This window comes from Rhinopithecus bieti, unplaced genomic scaffold (genome assembly GCF_001698545.2).
Source record: "Rhinopithecus bieti isolate Rb0 unplaced genomic scaffold, ASM169854v2 scaffold_36840, whole genome shotgun sequence".
In the NCBI taxonomy this organism is placed as follows: Eukaryota; Metazoa; Chordata; class Mammalia; order Primates; family Cercopithecidae; genus Rhinopithecus; species Rhinopithecus bieti.
In genome coordinates, this window is record NW_016816502.1 from 114,080 (window position 1) to 133,078 (window position 18,999).

General features: G+C 36.8%; 2 protein-coding genes across 2 annotated transcripts in view; one reads left to right on the forward strand and one right to left on the reverse strand.

The window, feature by feature from the left end:
- Positions 1–17,423, forward strand: part of VPS54 (VPS54 subunit of GARP complex) — a 127,891-nt gene extending 110,468 nt beyond the window's left edge. Inside the window, 4 exon segments of the mRNA XM_017854926.1 lie at positions 9,614–9,725; positions 11,601–11,639; positions 11,642–11,693; positions 16,040–17,423. Of these exon segments, the coding sequence (XP_017710415.1) occupies positions 9,614–9,725; positions 11,601–11,639; positions 11,642–11,693; positions 16,040–16,145 (309 nt within the window). The 3' untranslated portion in view covers positions 16,146–17,423.
- A 586-nt stretch (positions 17,424–18,009) lies between these two features.
- Positions 18,010–18,999, reverse strand: part of UGP2 (UDP-glucose pyrophosphorylase 2) — a 59,083-nt gene continuing 58,093 nt past the window's right edge. Inside the window, 1 exon segment of the mRNA XM_017854927.1 lies at positions 18,010–18,448. Coding sequence (XP_017710416.1) covers positions 18,341–18,448 — 108 coding nt within the window. The 3' untranslated portion in view covers positions 18,010–18,340.

Consider the following 18,999-nt stretch of genomic DNA (forward strand, 5'->3'; position numbering starts at 1 on the left):
TGGCACGATCTCAGCTCACCACAACCTCCGCCTCCCGCGTTCAAGCGATTCTCCTGCCTCAGCCTCCTGAGTAACTGGGATTACAGGCGTGCACCACCACACCCAGCTAATTTTATGTTTTTAGTAGAGATGAGGTTTCTCCATGTTGGTCAGGCTGGTCTCGAACTCCTGACCTCAGGTGATCTGCCTGCCTCGGCCTCCCAAAGTGCTGGGATTACAGGCGTGAGCCACTGTGCCCAGCCAAGAAATCTTTGTATAATGCAAGTTACAAAGATATTCTCCAAATTTTTTTCTAGAATGTTATTGTTTTAGGTTTTATATTTATGATTCATTTCTAGTTGATATTTATATATAATGCAAAGTGTAAGTCAGTGTTCATTTTTCATAGTTCCAGCACCTTTTGTTAAAAAGACTATCATTTCTCCATTGGCACCTTTGTTAAAAATCAACTGTTTTCATTTGATTTTATTTTGAGATTATATTCTGTTCCAGTACCACACTCTTAGCTACTCTAGCATTATTGTAAATCTTGAAATAAGATAATGTGAGCTCACTAATATTGTTCTTTTTCAAAATTGTTTTGGCTATTCTAGGTCCTTAGCTTTTCCCTATAAATTTTAAATCAGCTTATCAAATACTACCAAAAAGGCTGCTCAGATTTTGATTGAAATTGCGTTGAACTTATAGATCACTTGGGGTAGAATTGACGTTGAGTCTTCTGATCCACAAACAGGGTATATCCAGTTTTGTACTAGAGCCAGATTGCACCTGCTAGCCAGAACCTATGTTGTGTATCTCTTCCCAATACTACATTCAGTAACAGCACACTGGTAACTTTGCGCATGGTGTGAATCTTTACACCACAGAAATGAACAAATACTACAAACCAGTGCTTTTCCCCCAGCGAGCCCATTAAATGTTTACCACACACCACTGGGCCTATCTCTTTACTCCTACATCTTTAATGTCTTTGAGCAAAATTTTGTAGTTTTCGGTAAACAGATAATGCACACATTTTATTAGATTTACCCCTAAGTATTTCTCGATTTTTGATGCTATTGTAAATGGTATTTTTTTAAAGATTTACATTTCCAATTATTCAATGCTAGCATATTAAAACACCTTGAATTTTTCTGTATTAACTTTATGTCCTACATCCTTGCTAAACTCACATATTAGTTACAATGCCAATTTTGTAGATTCTTTGGGATTTTTCTACATGCACAGTCATGTTGTCTACAAATAGAATCTTGCATCTTTTTGAATCTGTATGCCTTTTATTTCTTTTCCTTGCTTGATGGCACTGGCTAGGACTTTCAGCACAACGTTGAATAAAATTGGTGAAAGCAGATATGCTTGGTTTCTCCAGTGTTGGAACAAAATGTTCAGTCTTGAACCATTAAGTATGATGTTAGCTGTAGTTTTTTTTTAGAGGCCTTTATCAGGTTAAGGAAGATTATTTCTGTTCAAGTTTGCTGAGAGGTTTGTATGATGATCAGATGTTGAATTTTGTCAAATACTTTTTGTGTATCTGTTGAGATGATCATATATGGTCTGCCTTTCTTAGTCTCAAGAAATTAATTTCTTTATTTCTAAATATTTTAGGATTGCCTTTAGGATTGCCAAGGTGAATTACCTTAATTGATTTTTTACTGTTGAGCCAACCTTGCATTCATGGGATAAACCTACTTAAGGATTTTTTTGTGTGGCAGGGGGGATTATGAAGGATATTAGTCTATAGGGTTCTTTGTTTTGTTTTGAAGTGCCTATTTGACTTTGGTATCAGAGTGATACTGGACCCATAAAATGAGTTGGAAAGTATTCTTCCTTCTATGTTTCCTGTAAGAAGAATTTGTGGGGAATTGGTATTATTTTTTCCCCAAGTTTTAGATTAGAATTTTTCAGTAAAGCCATTTGGTCTTTGTTCTTGCTTTATAGGCACATTTTTAATAAGTTCATTTAAAAAAAATACATATAGTTCTATGTGGGTAATCTACTTGAGTACACTTTGGAAGTTTGTTTCTTTGAATGGATTTATCCATTTCATCTATTATTAACTTGGAAGCATTAACTTGTATATAATATTCCTTTACTCTTTTAATGTCAGTGAGGATCTGTGTTATCTGCTCTTTCTTGATATTGGTAATGGTATTAATTTATAAAGTCTTCCTCAACTCCCCCTTTCTGGCTAGAAGTTTATCACATGTTTTGATCTTTTACTTTTAGTAAAAGTAAATATTTCCTGCTCTTTTCTGCTTTTATTTTCCTACTCCAGTCTGTATTATTTATTTTCTCTTTTCTTTTAACCTTGCTTTGAATTTAATTTACTGTTTTCTAATTTCTCAAGGTAGAAGCCCAGATTTTTGATTTGAGACCTTTCTTTCCTTTTTTGAATGTAAGCGTTTGGTGCTCTGTATTTTCCTTTGTGTACTGCTTTTGCTGTGTCCTGTAAATTTTGATACTCTGTGCTTTTATTTTTATTTGATTCAAAATATTTTCTAATTGCTCTTGTGATTCTTCTTTGGCCTTGGGTTATTTGGAAGTCTGTTACTTAATTTCTAAATATTTTAGGCTTTTCCAGCAATCTTTGTTTTGATCTCAAGTCTCATTCTCTTTTGGTCTGCAAACAAACTTTGTATGACTCCAGTTATTTTATGTCTGAGATTTCTTTTGGGGCCCAGAATGTGGCCGAAGAATATCTTGGCTAATGTTCCACATGCAAATGAAAAGAATGTGTATTTTGCTGTTGTTGGGTAGAGTGTCCTGTGTGTATCAACTAGGTGGTGTTGGTTGGTAGTGTTATTTAGGTCTTTTCTGTCCTTACTGATTTTCTGTCTACTTGTTATATCAATTACTGAGAGATGAGCACTGAAGTTTTTTACTATAATTGTAAATTTATCTGTTTTTGTGTTCAGATCTTTGCAAGTTTTTGTTATATGTATCTTGAAGTTCTATTGCTGCATACATGCACATTTAGGATTACTGTGTTTTATTAATATTTGTTATGTGATGTCTTTTTTATTTTTTATTTTTTTATTTTTTATTTTTGAGACAGAGGCTTGCTCTGTTGCCTGGGCTGGAGTGCAGTGGTGCAATCTCGGCTTACTGCAACCTCTGCCTCCCAGGGTCAAATGATTCTCCTGCCTCAGCCTCCCAAGTAGCTAGGATTACAGGTGCCCACCACCACACCTAGCTAATTTTTGTATTTTTAGTAGAGATGGGGTTTCACCATGTTGGCCAGGCTGGTCTTGAACTCCTGACCTCAGGTGATCAACCCACCTCTGTCTTCCAAAATGCTGGGATTACAGGCATGAGCCACTGCATCCAGCCTGTGATATCCTTTTTACGGCTGGTTATATTCCTTTTTTTGAAGTGCACATAATCTAATACGAATGTAACCATTCCAGTTTTTTTGAATAGTGTTTTTATAGTGTTTCTCTTACTATCCTTTTGTTTTTAACATATCTATGCCTTAATATTTAAAGTTAGTTTCTTATACCCAGAATGAAGCTGGATCTTGCTTTTTTGCCTTAGTCTGACAATTGCTGTCTTTTATTGACCTATTAAACCATTTAAATTTTTTTATATAGTTAGATTTAAATCTGTCATCTTGCTAGTTGTCTTCTGTTTGTTCCTTCTGTTTTTTGACTGATTTTCCCCTCTTTTTTCAGATTAAATGTCTTTTATAGTTTCATTTTGTTTAATCTTTAAAGTTGGTATACTAGCTATATTTCTGTTTGTTTCTAGTGGCTGCTCTAGGGATTATAACATACATCTTTAAGTTTACCTTTAAATAATATGGTGACATTACTTCCCTGATTGTATAAGAACTTTATGATAGGATACCTGTTTTCTGTCTCTCCTACTGTGTGCTATTGTTGTTATACATTTTACTTCTATGTATTTTATAAAACCCGTGATACCTCGCCACTGTTTTTGCTTTAGATTATCAGTTATCTTTTAAAGTGATAAAATGACGAAAACAATGCCTTTTATATTTATCCTCATTTTTATGAAAAAATGAGGGTAAATTTTTGGAGCTCTTCATTACTTTGCTTGGATCTGTCCAATACCATACTCTTCTGCCTGAAAACATTCCATGCATATTTCTTATGTATATACTGCCAGCAATGAATCACCTCAGTTTTTGTTTGAAAAAGCCTGTATTTCCTCTTCATTTTTCAAAGATAGTTTTGCTAGATGTAGAATTCAGTTCAATTGTTTTCTGGCTTGCACAGTTTTCAACAAGAAGTCTGCTGTAATTCTTTGTTTTTTGCTGTATTTGCCTTCAAAATATTGTCTTTGATTTTCAGCAGTTTCACTATGATGTGTCTAAGTTTTGTGTGTTTTTGATCATGCTTGAGTTTCTTCTGCACTTCTTGAACCTGTTGTGTGTTTCCTTTTTTATAGTTTCAGTTTCTCCCTTGAGATTTCAGTTTCATTAGATCCTTTAACATGTTAATCAGTTATTTTATTTATTTTAGTTATGTTATGTTATGTTATGTTATGTTATGTTATGTTATGTTATGTTATGTTATTTTTGAGACAGTCCCACTCTTGCCCAGGCTGGAGCACGGTTGCATGATCTCAGCTCACTACAACCTCCACCTTCTGGGTTTAAGCAATTCTCATGTCTCAGCTCTGGGTAGCTGGCATGCGTCACCACACTGAGCTAATTTTTGTATTTTTAGTAGAGATGGGGTTTTGCCATGTTGGCCAGACTGGTCTCAACTCCTGACTTCAGGTGATCCACCTGCTTCAGCCTCCCAAAGTGCTGGGAGTACAGGCATGAGCCACTGCACCTGGTCTAATCAGTTATTTTTATGTCTCTCTCTAATCATTTCAACATCGGGATTATCTCTGAGTCTGATTCTGTTGGTTGCTTTGTTTCTTGACAGTGGGATATTGTTTTCTTTTTTGTATATTTTGTAATTTTTTAATTAAATGCTGAACCTTGTATGTAGAAGAACAGTAGAGACTGTGAGGGAAATAGTGTTTATGCATGGAAATGGACTTGCCTCTTCTGTCAGGCTATTTTTGTTATGGTTTGAATCAAATTATTCAATAATCAAGCTGGGTTTCTCTTTTGTTGTTGCTGCTGTTATCCTTAGTATGCCAGAGGCTTCCACCTCCTTCAGTAGTAGGCTGCTACTCCCTTGTGTTTAATGTAGGGCCTGAGGTGTTGTTAGAGGGTTTTTCTCAGTGTTTGTTTCACCCTCATCTTTTAGTCATCTCTGTACATCTGCACTATAGAGCAGGAGTCTTTCTCTAGACTCTCAGTGCTGGGCTCTTAAGGGTAATAGGGGAAATATCTGTTCTTCTTGTCTGGTCTCCATCTTAGGTAGAGTCTATATACCTGGCCTTGAATGTGGAGCCCATACTTCTGCTCACAACCTCTGCTTTGATTGTGCAAGATCCTGGGCTTCAGGTGTTTTTGTCCCTTCCTTCAGCAGCAGGCATGTTTTTTCGTTTCGTTTCGTTTTGAGACGGAGTTTTGCTCTTGTCTCCCAGGCTGGAGTGCAATGGCGTAATCTCAGCTCACTGTAACCTTTGCCTCCCGGATTCAAGCGATTCTCCTGCCTCAACCTTCCGAATAGCTAGGATTACAGGCATGCACCCTCATGCCCAGCTAATTTTGTATTTTTAGTAGAGATAGGGTTTCACCATGTTGGCCAGGCTGCTCTCAAACTCCTGACCTCAGGTGATCCACCCTCCTTGGCCTCCCAAAGTGCTGGGATTACAGACATGAGCCACCATGCCCAGCCCAGGAGCAGGCATGTTTTGTTCCTGCCTTCACACAGTGACCCCAGTGGTGAAAGTTTGGTGCCCCTTCTCAGTGACTTAGGCCTTTTACTTTGTATGAAAATAGGGTTTGGGGGAAATGGATGGCATTTGTTTCTATTCCCTTGTGGCAACTAATCACCTCCTGAATACCTGTGCTACTGAGAGTGGATTTATATGGTCGTCTCCCTTTGATCCTCCTGTTTCTTCTGAGTACCTCCTGGAGGCCGTGAAGTAAAATGTGCATGAGTGCAGACTCTCATTATGGCTAGGGTTTTCACTTATCATAAATCTATCCTAGCCCACGTTTGGCCTTTAGGAATCTGTTAAAATTTTAGTTATTTTCTTCTTACTTGCTTCTCTTGTGGTTACCTCTTGTTTTTATGCTCTGCCAAAAGTGAGACAGTTCCTGTGTATCACCTCTCCTCAGAGGGCCTTTTCAGTCTTTGGAATTAGTTCCCTTGGTTCCCCTGATCTCTGTTCTCTGATGTCAAGAAAAATTATGATTTTATAGATTATCTTAGTTTTTTGTATTGTTAAGGTAGTAGCAATGTTCTATTGCAGCTTTCTAAATTTTAAATAAAAGTTTTTTAATCAATGAATCATATGATTAGAATGGTACTTTAGAAGTATTAATCAGAAAGTATATAAAACAGATTTGAGGCCGGGTGTGGTGGCGCATGCCTGTAATCCCAGCACTTTGGGAGGCCGAGGCTGGTGAATCACGAGGTCAGGAGATCGAGACCATCCTGGCCAACATAGTGAAACCCCATCTCTGCTAAAAACAAAAAAGTACCTGAGCGGGGTGGCGAGCTCCTGTATGTAGTCCCTGCTACTCGGGAGGCTGAGGCAGGAGAACCACTTGAACCTGGGAGGCAGAGGTTGCAGTGAGCTGAGATTGTGCCACTGCACTCCAGCCTGGCGTCAGAGTGAGACTCCATCTCAAGGAAACAAAAAAACAAACAAAACAGATTTGAGATGATATGGCGTGTCCTCTATTTGGAATACCTGGTTTTTTTTTCCCCTTTGAAGACTGAACACCTCAGGGGGGCAGCTTGGGAAGCCATTAGACATCATTGTGTAAATGTCCTTCACTTGAGTTCCTATAGCATTCATTGTCCACTTTTTGGAACACCAACCAGCTTTTAGACAGTTATCTCCCCAAAGGGACTTTGTTTCATCTTTGTACACTCCAGACAGCAGTGAATCTGATACATTCATTCAAGCATACACACACACACACACACGTACATATATACACACTTTCAGAAGAGTGTTATACAGGTAGTAGACGAAGGTAGTTGGCTGGTGGCAGGAACCAAATTTTATAAATTGAGAGTAAAGAAGTACAATCTCAAGTTTAGGTGACTAAAGAAATGTGTAAAGGTAATATAGAAAGAATAGCACCTTTAGGAAAAGCAAGGGTGAAGGAAGGTTTGGGGGAGTATCTTAGGTTTTTAGGGCCCCCATAATAAATTACCACAAATTGGATGACTTAATAGAAGTTTGTTCTTTCCCCGTTCTGGAGCCTAGAAGTCTGAAATGAAGGTGTGGGCCAGGCTCTGCTCCCTTTGAAGACTCCTGGGAAGAATTCTTCCCTGCTTCTTTCCAGCTTCAGGTGGTGGCTGTCAGTCCTTGGCATTCCTTGGCTTGTAGTTGCCTCATCCTGGTCTCTCTGCCTGGTCTTCACATGGTTGTCTTCCCTCTGTGTGTGACTCTGTGTCTGAATTTCTCTCTTCTTTCTTGTATAAAGACCCCGGTCAGTGGATTTAGGTCCCACTCTAATCCATTATGACCTCATGAGGTACCAGGTGGACATGAATTTTGAGGGGACACTATTCAACCCAGTACAGGGGCCCTGGTAGTTAAGAGGATGTTACCATAAATTATACTTACTAGGAGACTAAAATTAAAAAAAAAAAAAATAGCAAGTGTTGGTAAGGATGTGGAGAATAAATTAGAGCCTGCATACACTGCTAGTAATATTGTAAAATGATGCATCCACTTTGGAAAACAGTCTAGCATTTCCTCGAAAGATTAAACCTGGAGTTACCATAAGACCCAGTAATTCCACTACTAGGTATATACCCAAGTGTACTGAAAACATTGAAAACATTGTAAAAAGAAATGAAATGCTTAAGCTGGGTGTGGTAGTGTGTACCTGTAGTCCTAGCTACTCAGAAGGCTGAAGTGGAAGGATTGCTTGAGCACAGGAGTTCCAGGTTACAGTGGGCTATGATCACACCACTGCACTCTAGCCTGGGTGACAGAGTGAGACATGTCTCTAAAAATAAATAAATAGCAATAAAAAAGAAATGAAGTACTGATTCATTCATAAACAAAAGCATTATGTTTAGGGAAAGAAGCCAGTCACAAAAAGCCACATATTGTATGATTCCATTTCTATGAAATGTCCAGAATAAGCAAATTCAGAGACAGAAAGTAGATTAGTGGTTGCCAGGGGCTGGGGAAAAGGGAGAGTCCAGAAGGACAACTTTTGGGTTTGGAATTTCTTTTGGAGGTAATGAAAATGTTTATAAATTAGCAGTAATAGCTGTGTAACTATGAATTTACTAAAACCCAGTGAATTTTATATTTTGAAAGAATGAATTTTATGGTATGTGAATTATATCTCAAAGCTGTTATTAATAAAAGAAGATACAAAGATAAGAGGATGTTTGATATCTTTCTAGGGTGAAGAGAGACAAACCCTTGGGTTTGGGTGGTCACAGCTTTGCTTAATTCAGTTACATAGTGATCTATACACAGTTCTTTTACAGCAGTTTATTGGAACTCATCACATTTTAATAAACTAGTGTATATTAGTACATTCTAATGAAGCATACTAATATAAAATTAGTACATTTAAAATATAGTATTTAGCCTAAATTTGTCTTATAAATAAAATGGTATATAATTTCAGCTGTGTGAATTCTAAAATATAAGCTAAAAGATGGTTTTTAAAGTCATACTACCATATTGTTTCATATGTAGGAATAGTAAAATGAATTTACCTAAGTTTAAATTTTTAGCATAGAACATTGCTGAAAAAAAATCCTCCTTTTAGTGTTAGGGTAAAATATGATTACTATATTGACCCACCTACAAAATAAAAAACATCTTAATTCTGCCATATTTTTCTGTTGATTTCAGGTATGATCATGTTCACACATTCTTTTTTTTTTTTTTGAGACAGAGTTTCACTCTTGTCGCCCAGGTTGGAGTGCAGTGGTGCTATCTTGGCTCACTGCAGCCTCCACCTCCTAGGTCCAAGCAATTCTCCTGTCTCAGCCTCCCGAGCAGCTGGAATTACAGGTGCCTGCCACCATGCCCTGGCTAGTTTTTAAATTGTTTAAAACATAATCTGTTTATTTGGAGGGGCTACATTGTATATTGAGCCAGATTAGTAGCTAACATTTTTTTGAGTACTTACTTTGTATCAAGTACTGTTTTGCATTCTTATGAGTCCTCTTAAAATTTTAATTCTCACAGCAGCCCTTTGAGATAGATAAATTAAGTAACTTGCCCAACATCACGTAGCTTAGAATGGGAGGAGCTGGGATCTGAACCCAACAGTCTGTTTTAAGATTGGAAGCAGCCTTTGTTCTTAGTCACTGAGCTATTTTAGCTCCTTTAAAGTGGATTAAGATATTGAATGAAAGGTTCTCAAGATTTGTATGCGTAGTGCAGATCACAGTTGAAAAGTGTAAGCTTGAGTACTATGCCAGAATTGGATATGTGGAGGGACAGTAAATATAGGTCTCAGGGAATGGTGGAGACATTATGCAATTCAGAGGACATGACCATAATTACCATTATTTTTCCCTACCAGTATGAGGTGAAGGCTCCCGTTCCTTCTGCCTGTTTCAGGAATATTTGTAAGCAAATGACAAAAATGCACGAAGCTATATTTGATCTCCTTCCAGAAGAACAAACACAGGTGAGTAGTGATTCCTAAAACTATTCATGTATATATAACATACAATATCTGCAGAATTGGGGTGGTTTTACATGCTTTTGGCACAGTTAAGCTGTTCATGTTCCAATATGATTATCATTTTTTTACATCGTTATATTGACTGGTAGAACATGGATAAAAATTTCTAATTTCTAAGTGCTCCTTGCAGTGACAGACCAGAGCTATAGCTTTGCTATATGATAAACAATTCTAAAAAGTAGGTTTTCTGTTTGTCCATGATCAGTAGTCCCAGATTCTACTTACGTCATTTATTATGCCGTTCCTTGGAAAATTAGAGTTGGCCCTTATCAATTAGTAGCAAAATATGTTATGGTGATTGTAATTCAAATTGGCTATGGGAAGAATTAGTGATAAAGTTAATAAGATTAACACATGTAATTAACTCAATCTGCTTTATTCTTAGATCAGCATAAGTGATCTGTAGTAAAGACAAACTAGGAAAAAGAGCAAAATGCAGGGTCGGGGAGCCTTTGGCACCTCTCAGCTATGAAGTATCCACCCTTCTATCTCTACTGTATTCCCCTACAAAAGTATTATCACAGAGTTTGCTTCACTCTTCAGTAACAACTCTACCCCCTACACCCCTGTTCCCCTCTCCTGGAACTTTGAAGTTTCCAGTATTCTCTTTTTTACCAGTTTTTTTTTTTTTAAATTAATGTTAGCTTATTTCCTCCATACTAAGTGTGCCTAGTTTGTAGAATAAATGCTCTCATATTAAAGTCTAGTTGCTGTATGACTAAGGAATTTAACTTTCACTGGGATTTTTGCTATTCAGACAAGTTTGTTTATTTCAGTTTGTCTCTCTTACTTGGTTGAGTGCATGGAAATGGCATTTGGGAGCAGAGGGTGGCTTTCTTAGTATCTCTTGCCTGCTGTTGCTCCTGCTGGTCTCCTTTCCTGTGCCACCTCAAACTTCATCCTATACTAGCTAGTAACATTTTCTTCATATTTCCCTAGGTTTTCATAAATCATACCAAACTCATGAATAAATATCATGGAACTCCTTTGGGACTCACTGAGGACTGAAGGGGAGCCATAAAATATGGCAGACCCACTAGGGTCGTCTTCTTTTTCCTTCTAATTTCTTCTTAGCCAAGCCATCCTTTCCATTCCACATGTAAGATCCTCCACCTCTGACATTCTGACCTTCTGGATTTGCCATCTGAGTTCTAATTTAGAGCAGGACTTAGCCAGATCAGAGAGCTGGGCATACAGGTACTTCATGTGTTTTTATCTGTGGCATAAAGGGTACTCTTGTCAAAGCTGGGCAAATGTTATTTTATGTCACTATTGCCACTTGAATACTAGTAATTCCACAAAACTTCCATAGATTATTGTATATATTTTCCCCACAGACAATGTTATTTCACAAAATCATTTTATAAATTCATTGTATATAATTTTAGGTTAGGTATTTCCCAAAGAAATATTGGGTCATTGCTTGCGAGAACAATAAAATACTTTGAAGTGATTTCACTAGAATAGAAGCACGAAGGTACCTTTGCCTCTAACATTATGACATTCTTTCCCCTATCAACTTCCTACTTAATATATTACAAAATTCCCCACTACTTTTATTATTTTACCTGTCACAGTTGATCCCACTTACGGGCTTTCTTTCCAAAAAGGAGTACTAAGGAGATTAGAAAGCTTTTATCCAACTAAGGAGAAAAAATGTAGTGAAATAGCAATACAATACTTTCAGGGGAGGATTTTAAAAGTATATGCCAAAGCAAAGGTTTTGGTTTTTAAAAATACTTTCTTTAATATTGATAACTCAGATATTTACATATTCTATTTCAGTAGAACTTTAAGAAACTTAGTTTTATTTTCTTTTCAGATGTTATTTTAAGAATTAATGCAAGTTATAAACTCCACTTGAAAAGCAGTTATCTCACTTAAATGTGATAAATGATGGAGGACCTCAAAATGGGTATGGTTTTTTTTTTTAACATTTTCACCGTATACTCCCATATTGAATTGTTTTAATGATCAGTTTTGATTATTTATGCCATCCTTTTCTGCTATAAACACACCAAAGACCAACGTTGTAAAATCAGCAAGCTTTTGTGCTTTTTTTTCCCCCGTGGAAATACCTGTTTCTATCTAACTATCTAAAAGTGGTTTATACATGGACAATCACTTACCTGACCTTGTGTATCTGTTTTGAGGCAGTGTGAGTTAGTGCTTCCTTAGATACCCAATAGCTTTCCCCAATTCAAACAGGATTCAGAAGTCCTACTGTGTGACCATGTGAATGTCACTCAACCTCTGTGCCACATTTATAAAATAACAAGGATGAAATATGTCTTAATTCCTTCACAGGGTTATGAAAAATAATATATGTGTGTATATGTATATATTTTATTGTAAGCTATTGAAAAAATTGTATATATTGCTGTTAAAATAGCATAGTACATAGAAAGCATAGGATAGGATTTAGAATCTGAAAATTTGGGTTAAGTTCTAGTTCTGTCACTTACTAGCTGTTGTAACTTTGGGCAAATCACTTACTCCACCTCAGTTTAGGTTTTTTAGATTTGAAAATAGGGATGATGATAAAAGTTTCCTTAACAGGATTTTTGTGAAGAGTTATGTAGATAAAGATATGGGGAAGATATTTTATAAAATTTAAAGCAGTGATCATTTAGTTATATCTTAGTATCAATTCTTTAGTGTGCTAGGGTTTTTAGGAATAAAATTTTATTCCCTGTTAAAGGAATTTCAGGTTCAAATTTCAAACTCATAAAGAACGAATGGAAAATGAAAAAACCTATGTTGGGGTTAGAAGTTGGCCTTGCCATTTAAAAAGAAGTACAGTGAATCAATGGCCTTGCCATTTAAAAAGAAGTACAGTGAATCAATTTTGCAAAAAGCTATGTGAAAGCTTTGTTCTGTTGAATCTGTTAGGCTGAATTTAAAAGTTTTTTTTTTTTTTTTTTTTTTTGAGATGGAGTCTCGCTCTATCGCCCAGGCTGGAGTGCAGTGGCCGGATCTCAGCTCACTGCAAGCTCCGCCTCCCGGGTTCACGCCATTCTCCTGCCTCAGCCTCCGGAGTAGCTGGGACTACAGGCGCCCACCACCTCGCCCGGCTAGTTTTTTGTATTTTTTAGTAGAGACGGGGTTTCACCGTATTAGCCAGGATGGTCTCGATCTCCTGACCTCGTGATCCGCCCGTCTCGGCCTCCCAAAGTGCTGGGATTACAGGCTTGAGCCACCGCGCCAGGCGAATTTAAGAGTTTTATGCAAGAATGATACTCTCTCTTATGACCTGATTCTTCTTTTTAAAGAATCATTTGTTTTCAAAAATTTCAAAGCCATTGAACATTTAAAGGACGATGATGAACACGGAATACCTTTTACCTAGATTTATCAACTGTTAAAATTTTGCCACATTCTCCCTGCCACTTTTGCTCCTTCTCTCTCCCACCCCCATACCTCCCTTCTGCCAAACATCCAAAAAAGTAGGCTGCAGTCATAAAATTTAACCCTTAAATACTTTGGTGTGTGTCTCTAAAAACAAGGACATTTTTATACAATCATAATACCTGAACCCCACCTAAGAAAATCAACATTAATTTAATAATGTTAAACCAACATAGAGTCAGGTATTTTCAGCAAGAACATCACATGGGTGACACTGTGTATATCTCTCTCTTGATGTCAAATGATACAAAACGTACATACATAAGAGACCTGCTCCTGAAAAATAATAGCATATGAGAAACTTAGAGACTCTTGGTAGAGATGTATACTGTGTACCCTAAAGAGGCTGTTCAAAAAAAGCTAATAATATTTTTAAGGCCTACCCCGCTCATACCCTTTTACTTTTATTCCCATAACTAAATCTGGGTTGGTTAGTTGGGTTTTTTTGCAGATGAGTAGTTCTGATCTGAAGCATCCAAGCTAACTCGTTAGCTATTATTTTTCTTTTTTAATATAGCTATTTGGAAGTCAGTCTGACCTTAAAGATCCTCACTGTCACATACTAACAGAAACTCATTCTTTGTAAGTCAATTCATGTCTTTGAAAGATGCCTGAAAATTAACCTCTATCCTCTAGCCAAGGACATAAACTACCTGCGTAAAAGGAATTTTTGTTTCTGAAATTGCACTAAAAATGTAGCTTTTGACTTTTTTGATGTAAACATAAAATTAACCATTTTAAAGTGAACAATTCAGTGGCATTTAGTGTCTTCACAATGGTGCGTAACCACCACTTCTATCTAGTTCCAAACATTTTCACTACTCCAAAAGAAAATCCTGTACCCATTAGGCAGTTACTTCCTATTTCTCCCTCTCCCCAGCCTTGTACTTTTATTTTTATTTTTTGAGATGGAGTATCGCTCTGTCACACAGGCTGGAGCGCAGTGGTGTGATCTCAGCTCACTGCAACCTCCACCTCCCAGGTTCAAGTGATTCTCCTGCCTCCGCCTCCTGAGTAGCTGGGATTACAGGCACGTGCTACCACACCTGGCTAATTTTTGTATTTTTAGTAGAGACAGGGTTTTATCATGTTGGCCAGGCTGGTCTCAAACTCCTGACCTCTGGTGATCTGCCTGCCTCGGCCTCCCAAAGTGCTGGGATTACAGGCATGAGCCACGACGCCCAGCCCAGCTCTGTACTTTTTAATGTAATTTTTTCCCTCTATTTTAAAATATTTTAAAAATAGAGACATACGGAGAATAATAAAATATTTATATTTCTACTACCCAGAATTGATCATTAATATTTGTCATTTTCACTTGAAAAAAAATTTATTGTATTTTTAAAATGGTATTCAAAAAATTGCATTCCAGATGAAGCTGAAGTACACGTTTACACCGCATCTGCAGTTCCTTTCCCTTTTTCTCCTAGCTTTTAGGTAACATTCCCAGTGCGTTTAGTCTACATTCTTTTAGTCTTTCTCATTTATTATACCTAGATTTATGAAAAATAGGTAGTGCTGTTTTGTAAATTTCCTTATATGGTATATTGCATATATGCAGCTTGCTTTCTACTTGGCATTTTTATTGATTTATCTCTGTTGATCTGTGGAAGTAGTCTGTTTTTGACTGCTGTATAGTGTTCCATCACATCAAACAACTTTTTTTTTTTTTGGAGACAGGGTCTCATGGTCACACAGGCTGGAGGGCAGTGGTGTGATCATGGCTCAGTGCAGCCTCAACCTCCGTTGGCTCAAGCAATCCTCCCACCACAGACTCCCCAGTAGCTGCAACTACAGGTGTGTGGTACCACACCCAGCTAATTTTTTTAGTTTTTTTTAGAGATGAGGTCTCGCTATGTTGCCCAGGCTGGTCTTGGAACTCCTGAGCTCAGGTGATCCTCCTGCCTCAGCCTCCCCAAGTGTTGGGATTACAGGCGTGAGCCACCACTCCATGAATCAACCATAGGTAAATTAGATATTTCCCCTAGTGATAAATTGCTAAGTCATTACTTTTTTCCATTATAACCATGCCATACTGAAGATCCTTATACATGTCTAATGGTGTGACCATTTCTTCAGGGCATATACCTGAATATAAGTGAATTGGAGCTAATACACATTTTCACATTGTTAGGTATTGACAGTGGCTGTTAATACTCCATTAGTGGAGTAGTTTGTGAGAATTTGTTTCCCACATCTTGCCAACATTTGCTATTAGATTTCTTAATTGTTGCCAGTCTGATGGGGGATAATAGTACCTTGTTTTGATTGGCATTTTCCTGACATTTACCATTTTTTCAGTTTATTGGTTATTCAGGTGTTTTCATCTGTGACTTCTTGTTCATGTTCTTTCCTATTTTTCTCGGGTTTTTAAAGAAATATCTAGTAGGGCTTATATACATGAATACTAGTCTGTATTTAATCGCTTAGATGACACTTAGAAAACCTGGCCTGCTTTTCCCTTGAGTTTACTATTTTAGTCAACACACCTATACTCTAGTGCTAACCAATCAAAAACATTTTATTTTAACCTGTTATTTTCTCTGTATATTAATTCATGCTGTTTTAAGATAGATGATTTTCTTGGGCTGAATGTATCATGAAACTGACTCCAACATGCATTGGTGTATTCATTTTCCAAATATTTATTATTGAAATACAGCATTAAATGGCCTACTTGTTGATAACAGGAATCCTGCTAAGATAATATGTTGACACTTGGGTGCTAAGAAATCTGAATTTTAGATAATACTGTAGCAGCCAGGATAGGACTCTGACTTGGTGAGCACTGTTACTTTAATTATCTGAATAGAAAGCTTGAGATTTAAAAATAATTTTCTCTCCATTATTTAGGTTGGTCACAGCGGATGTAGCTTTTTACACTGGAAATCTTCAAGCCTTAAAAGGCCTTAAAGATTTGGACCTAAATATGGCCGAAATTTGGGAGCAGAAGAGGTGATGTCATACTGGAAAACTGGGTAGTTCATCTGACCATGGGATGTGTTTGTTATGAAGAAAATCTGGATGCCTGTGATTCGAGAATTGAACCTGAAACCCAAAGTGAACTGGGGTGGGGGAAGGGAAAAAGGAAAGTATCAGTGTTGGGAAACTGGATTCAGTGGGATCTACAAGGAATGTCATTTTTGTGCATCCTACAGTGAGGAGTAACTGATCAGGTGTCTATAACATTTTTCATTCTCTCTGGAAACAGACTCAGGTTTCTTTGGACCAAATCCAAAAGAACACATAGCTGTAACACAGCTGTAGTTGACTAGAATGCTCTGTATACTTTATATTAAAAAATGCTTTGCATTTCTTCCAGTGCAATGAAATTCATATGGTGTCCCACCTTATTTAATGATGGTACAATTTAAAATCTTAAAATCTTAGTCAACCTCTGTAGAAAGTTTTCTCTATGAAAGTAAAGCTGTTTGAAAATTATTTTTTTACAGATCTTTCTATGAAAAATAAACATCTTTTGATTGCTTGGATTTAGGAATTCAATTTTTGTTTCAGTGACCAATGTCAAGTTGCAGGCTTTGTGTGTTGCATATTTAATATTTCTACTACCACCGTATGTCAACTGGGTAAAGCCTTCCAGAGCTGTCTAAATATCTGAAAGAAAAGACTTAAGTCTTTTTTTAAGTAATACTTAAAAAAAAAAAGATACATATTTATGCAACTACTTTTCAGAAATGGTATATAAAAGGCTACAGTTTAATATCTGTATTTTTATAAAAGTATGAAGGGTTTGGGGTGTTTTTATTTGTAGCAGAGGTAAGAATATGTATTCATATAATCTGCCTACTTTTGAGTTCTCATTTTAACATTTAGATAACATAATGAAGTATGGCCCCCTTGGATCCTTGTTTTTAAGTTACTTTTGATGTGTATATGAACAAAGACCAGGGAGAACAGAACTTTTAAAAATATCGGCTGCTGTGTTGGGGCCAGAAATAAGGTGACAAGTAAAGACTTTTATAATACCTACCTTCAAAATGAGAATCAGCAGCACTCTACAGATGAAAGTGCCTGTGCCTCACCTCACACCAAGAATCTTGCCTAACCCTGTCAGAGTGCCTAATATCCTGTGGTGATTATGTACAATGAAACAGTCTTATTTTGTGCTCTTTGGTTTCTTAAAAGGAAACCTTGTTTTCTTTCCTTTATCATTACAGAGGTATGTCATTGGTTCTTAAACTATCTGTCTAAAATAAAGCTGTAAAAAATTAACAGACTTTAAAAGGCAACTTTTTTAAAAATGGTATACAGTGAACTTTAAGTTAAACAAGCAGCCTACTCAAAACAAGTATGGATGAATTTTTTAAAAAGGCATAAACTGAACTACCAGCAGACCTGATTGGAAAGATTATTAATGATCATTTTTCAGTGATAATAAACAAGCTTCAGGAAATGAAGCTTCAGGGAAAGGGAACTTTTTATGAAGCTCTACCCTCTACACTTCACTATAGAAGAGTACAAGGATGTGAAAGAAATGCCTTCCCTTTGCCCGCCCCGTCAGCTGGGAAAATAAATGCCACTTTGTTTCAATAAATGGAGAGTCTGTGGAAAGCATGGCAGGCATCCCAGTTTTAGAACTAGATGAAAGGTACTAAATACCTTCAGTTTAATTCCTATGGAAATAATGGTATGATTAAGATTCTTAGAAATGCCAAAAACTGGACTTGTTAGGTAACTAACCAGTGTGTACTTCAATATTCCAAGGGCAAATCTTCCAACTAATATAGTAACTGTCTAGCAAGAATAAACCATTTTATTTTACCATTTCATAGTTAGCATTATAAAGTACAAGTGTACACAAGTATTGCTTCACTGCTTTATTTTTGAAATGACAAGCAATTCAATGTGACCATCATTGAGGCTTCTGTTAAAAGATCTTCCAGAGTTGCCCCAGTTTTAAGATTAAACAATATTGCACTTTAAGATGAACTAACTTTTGGGATCCTCTTCAAAGAAGGAAAGTATTGCTCCATCCGTGCTTTTCTTAGACTAAAAGCATACTGCAGAAAACTCTAAAAATCAACACTGCAGGGTACAGTAACATAGTAAAGTACCTGCCTATTTTAGAATCCTAGAGAACATTTCATTGTAAGAAACTAGCCCATTATCAAAGCGTCCACAGTATTTTTCATTTCAGTGGTCCAAGATGCGAAGGTTTCCAGATACAATCTTGTTCTCTAATACTGCTCCAGGTGGGATGTCAATTCTGTCACCATGATTTGCAATGATGATAACCGTTCCCTAAGTGACAGGGAAAACAAGAGTGTACTTGCAACTGCAACGCAATTTGATTAGCAACGCAATTTGATTATCTTACAGTGATCAAGTTTATGTACAACACTTTTTTACAGTGGAGTAACTGTATTTATAAACAATATTAAACACGAAAAACAAGTAACAGTTAAGGAAAATTGTAATGTGTCCTTCTGTAACAATCCTGGCAGTAGTTCTAGATTCTCTGTCTCCTTGTTAGAGGTAGAACTAAGAGTGGGAGGTGGACCCGGTACCACAGCATGGCCAGCCCCCTTTTGAAGGCCTACTTGCAAGGCCACCAGGATTATCCAACCTTCATAGAGAAATTAAAAGGTGCTTGGTTTATATTTACATATAGGGCTTTTGTTGTTGTTTTTATAATGGTTTACTGATAACATTTTTCATGTCTTAAGTCTTTAGGCAGTCTCAGCAATAAAATTCAATATATGTATTTGTTTTTTCAAGATCTTCATTTAAGTAAGCTTTAATGGGAGGAGTACATGAAATCTAGTTAGATTTTTTAAAAAATTACATGATTT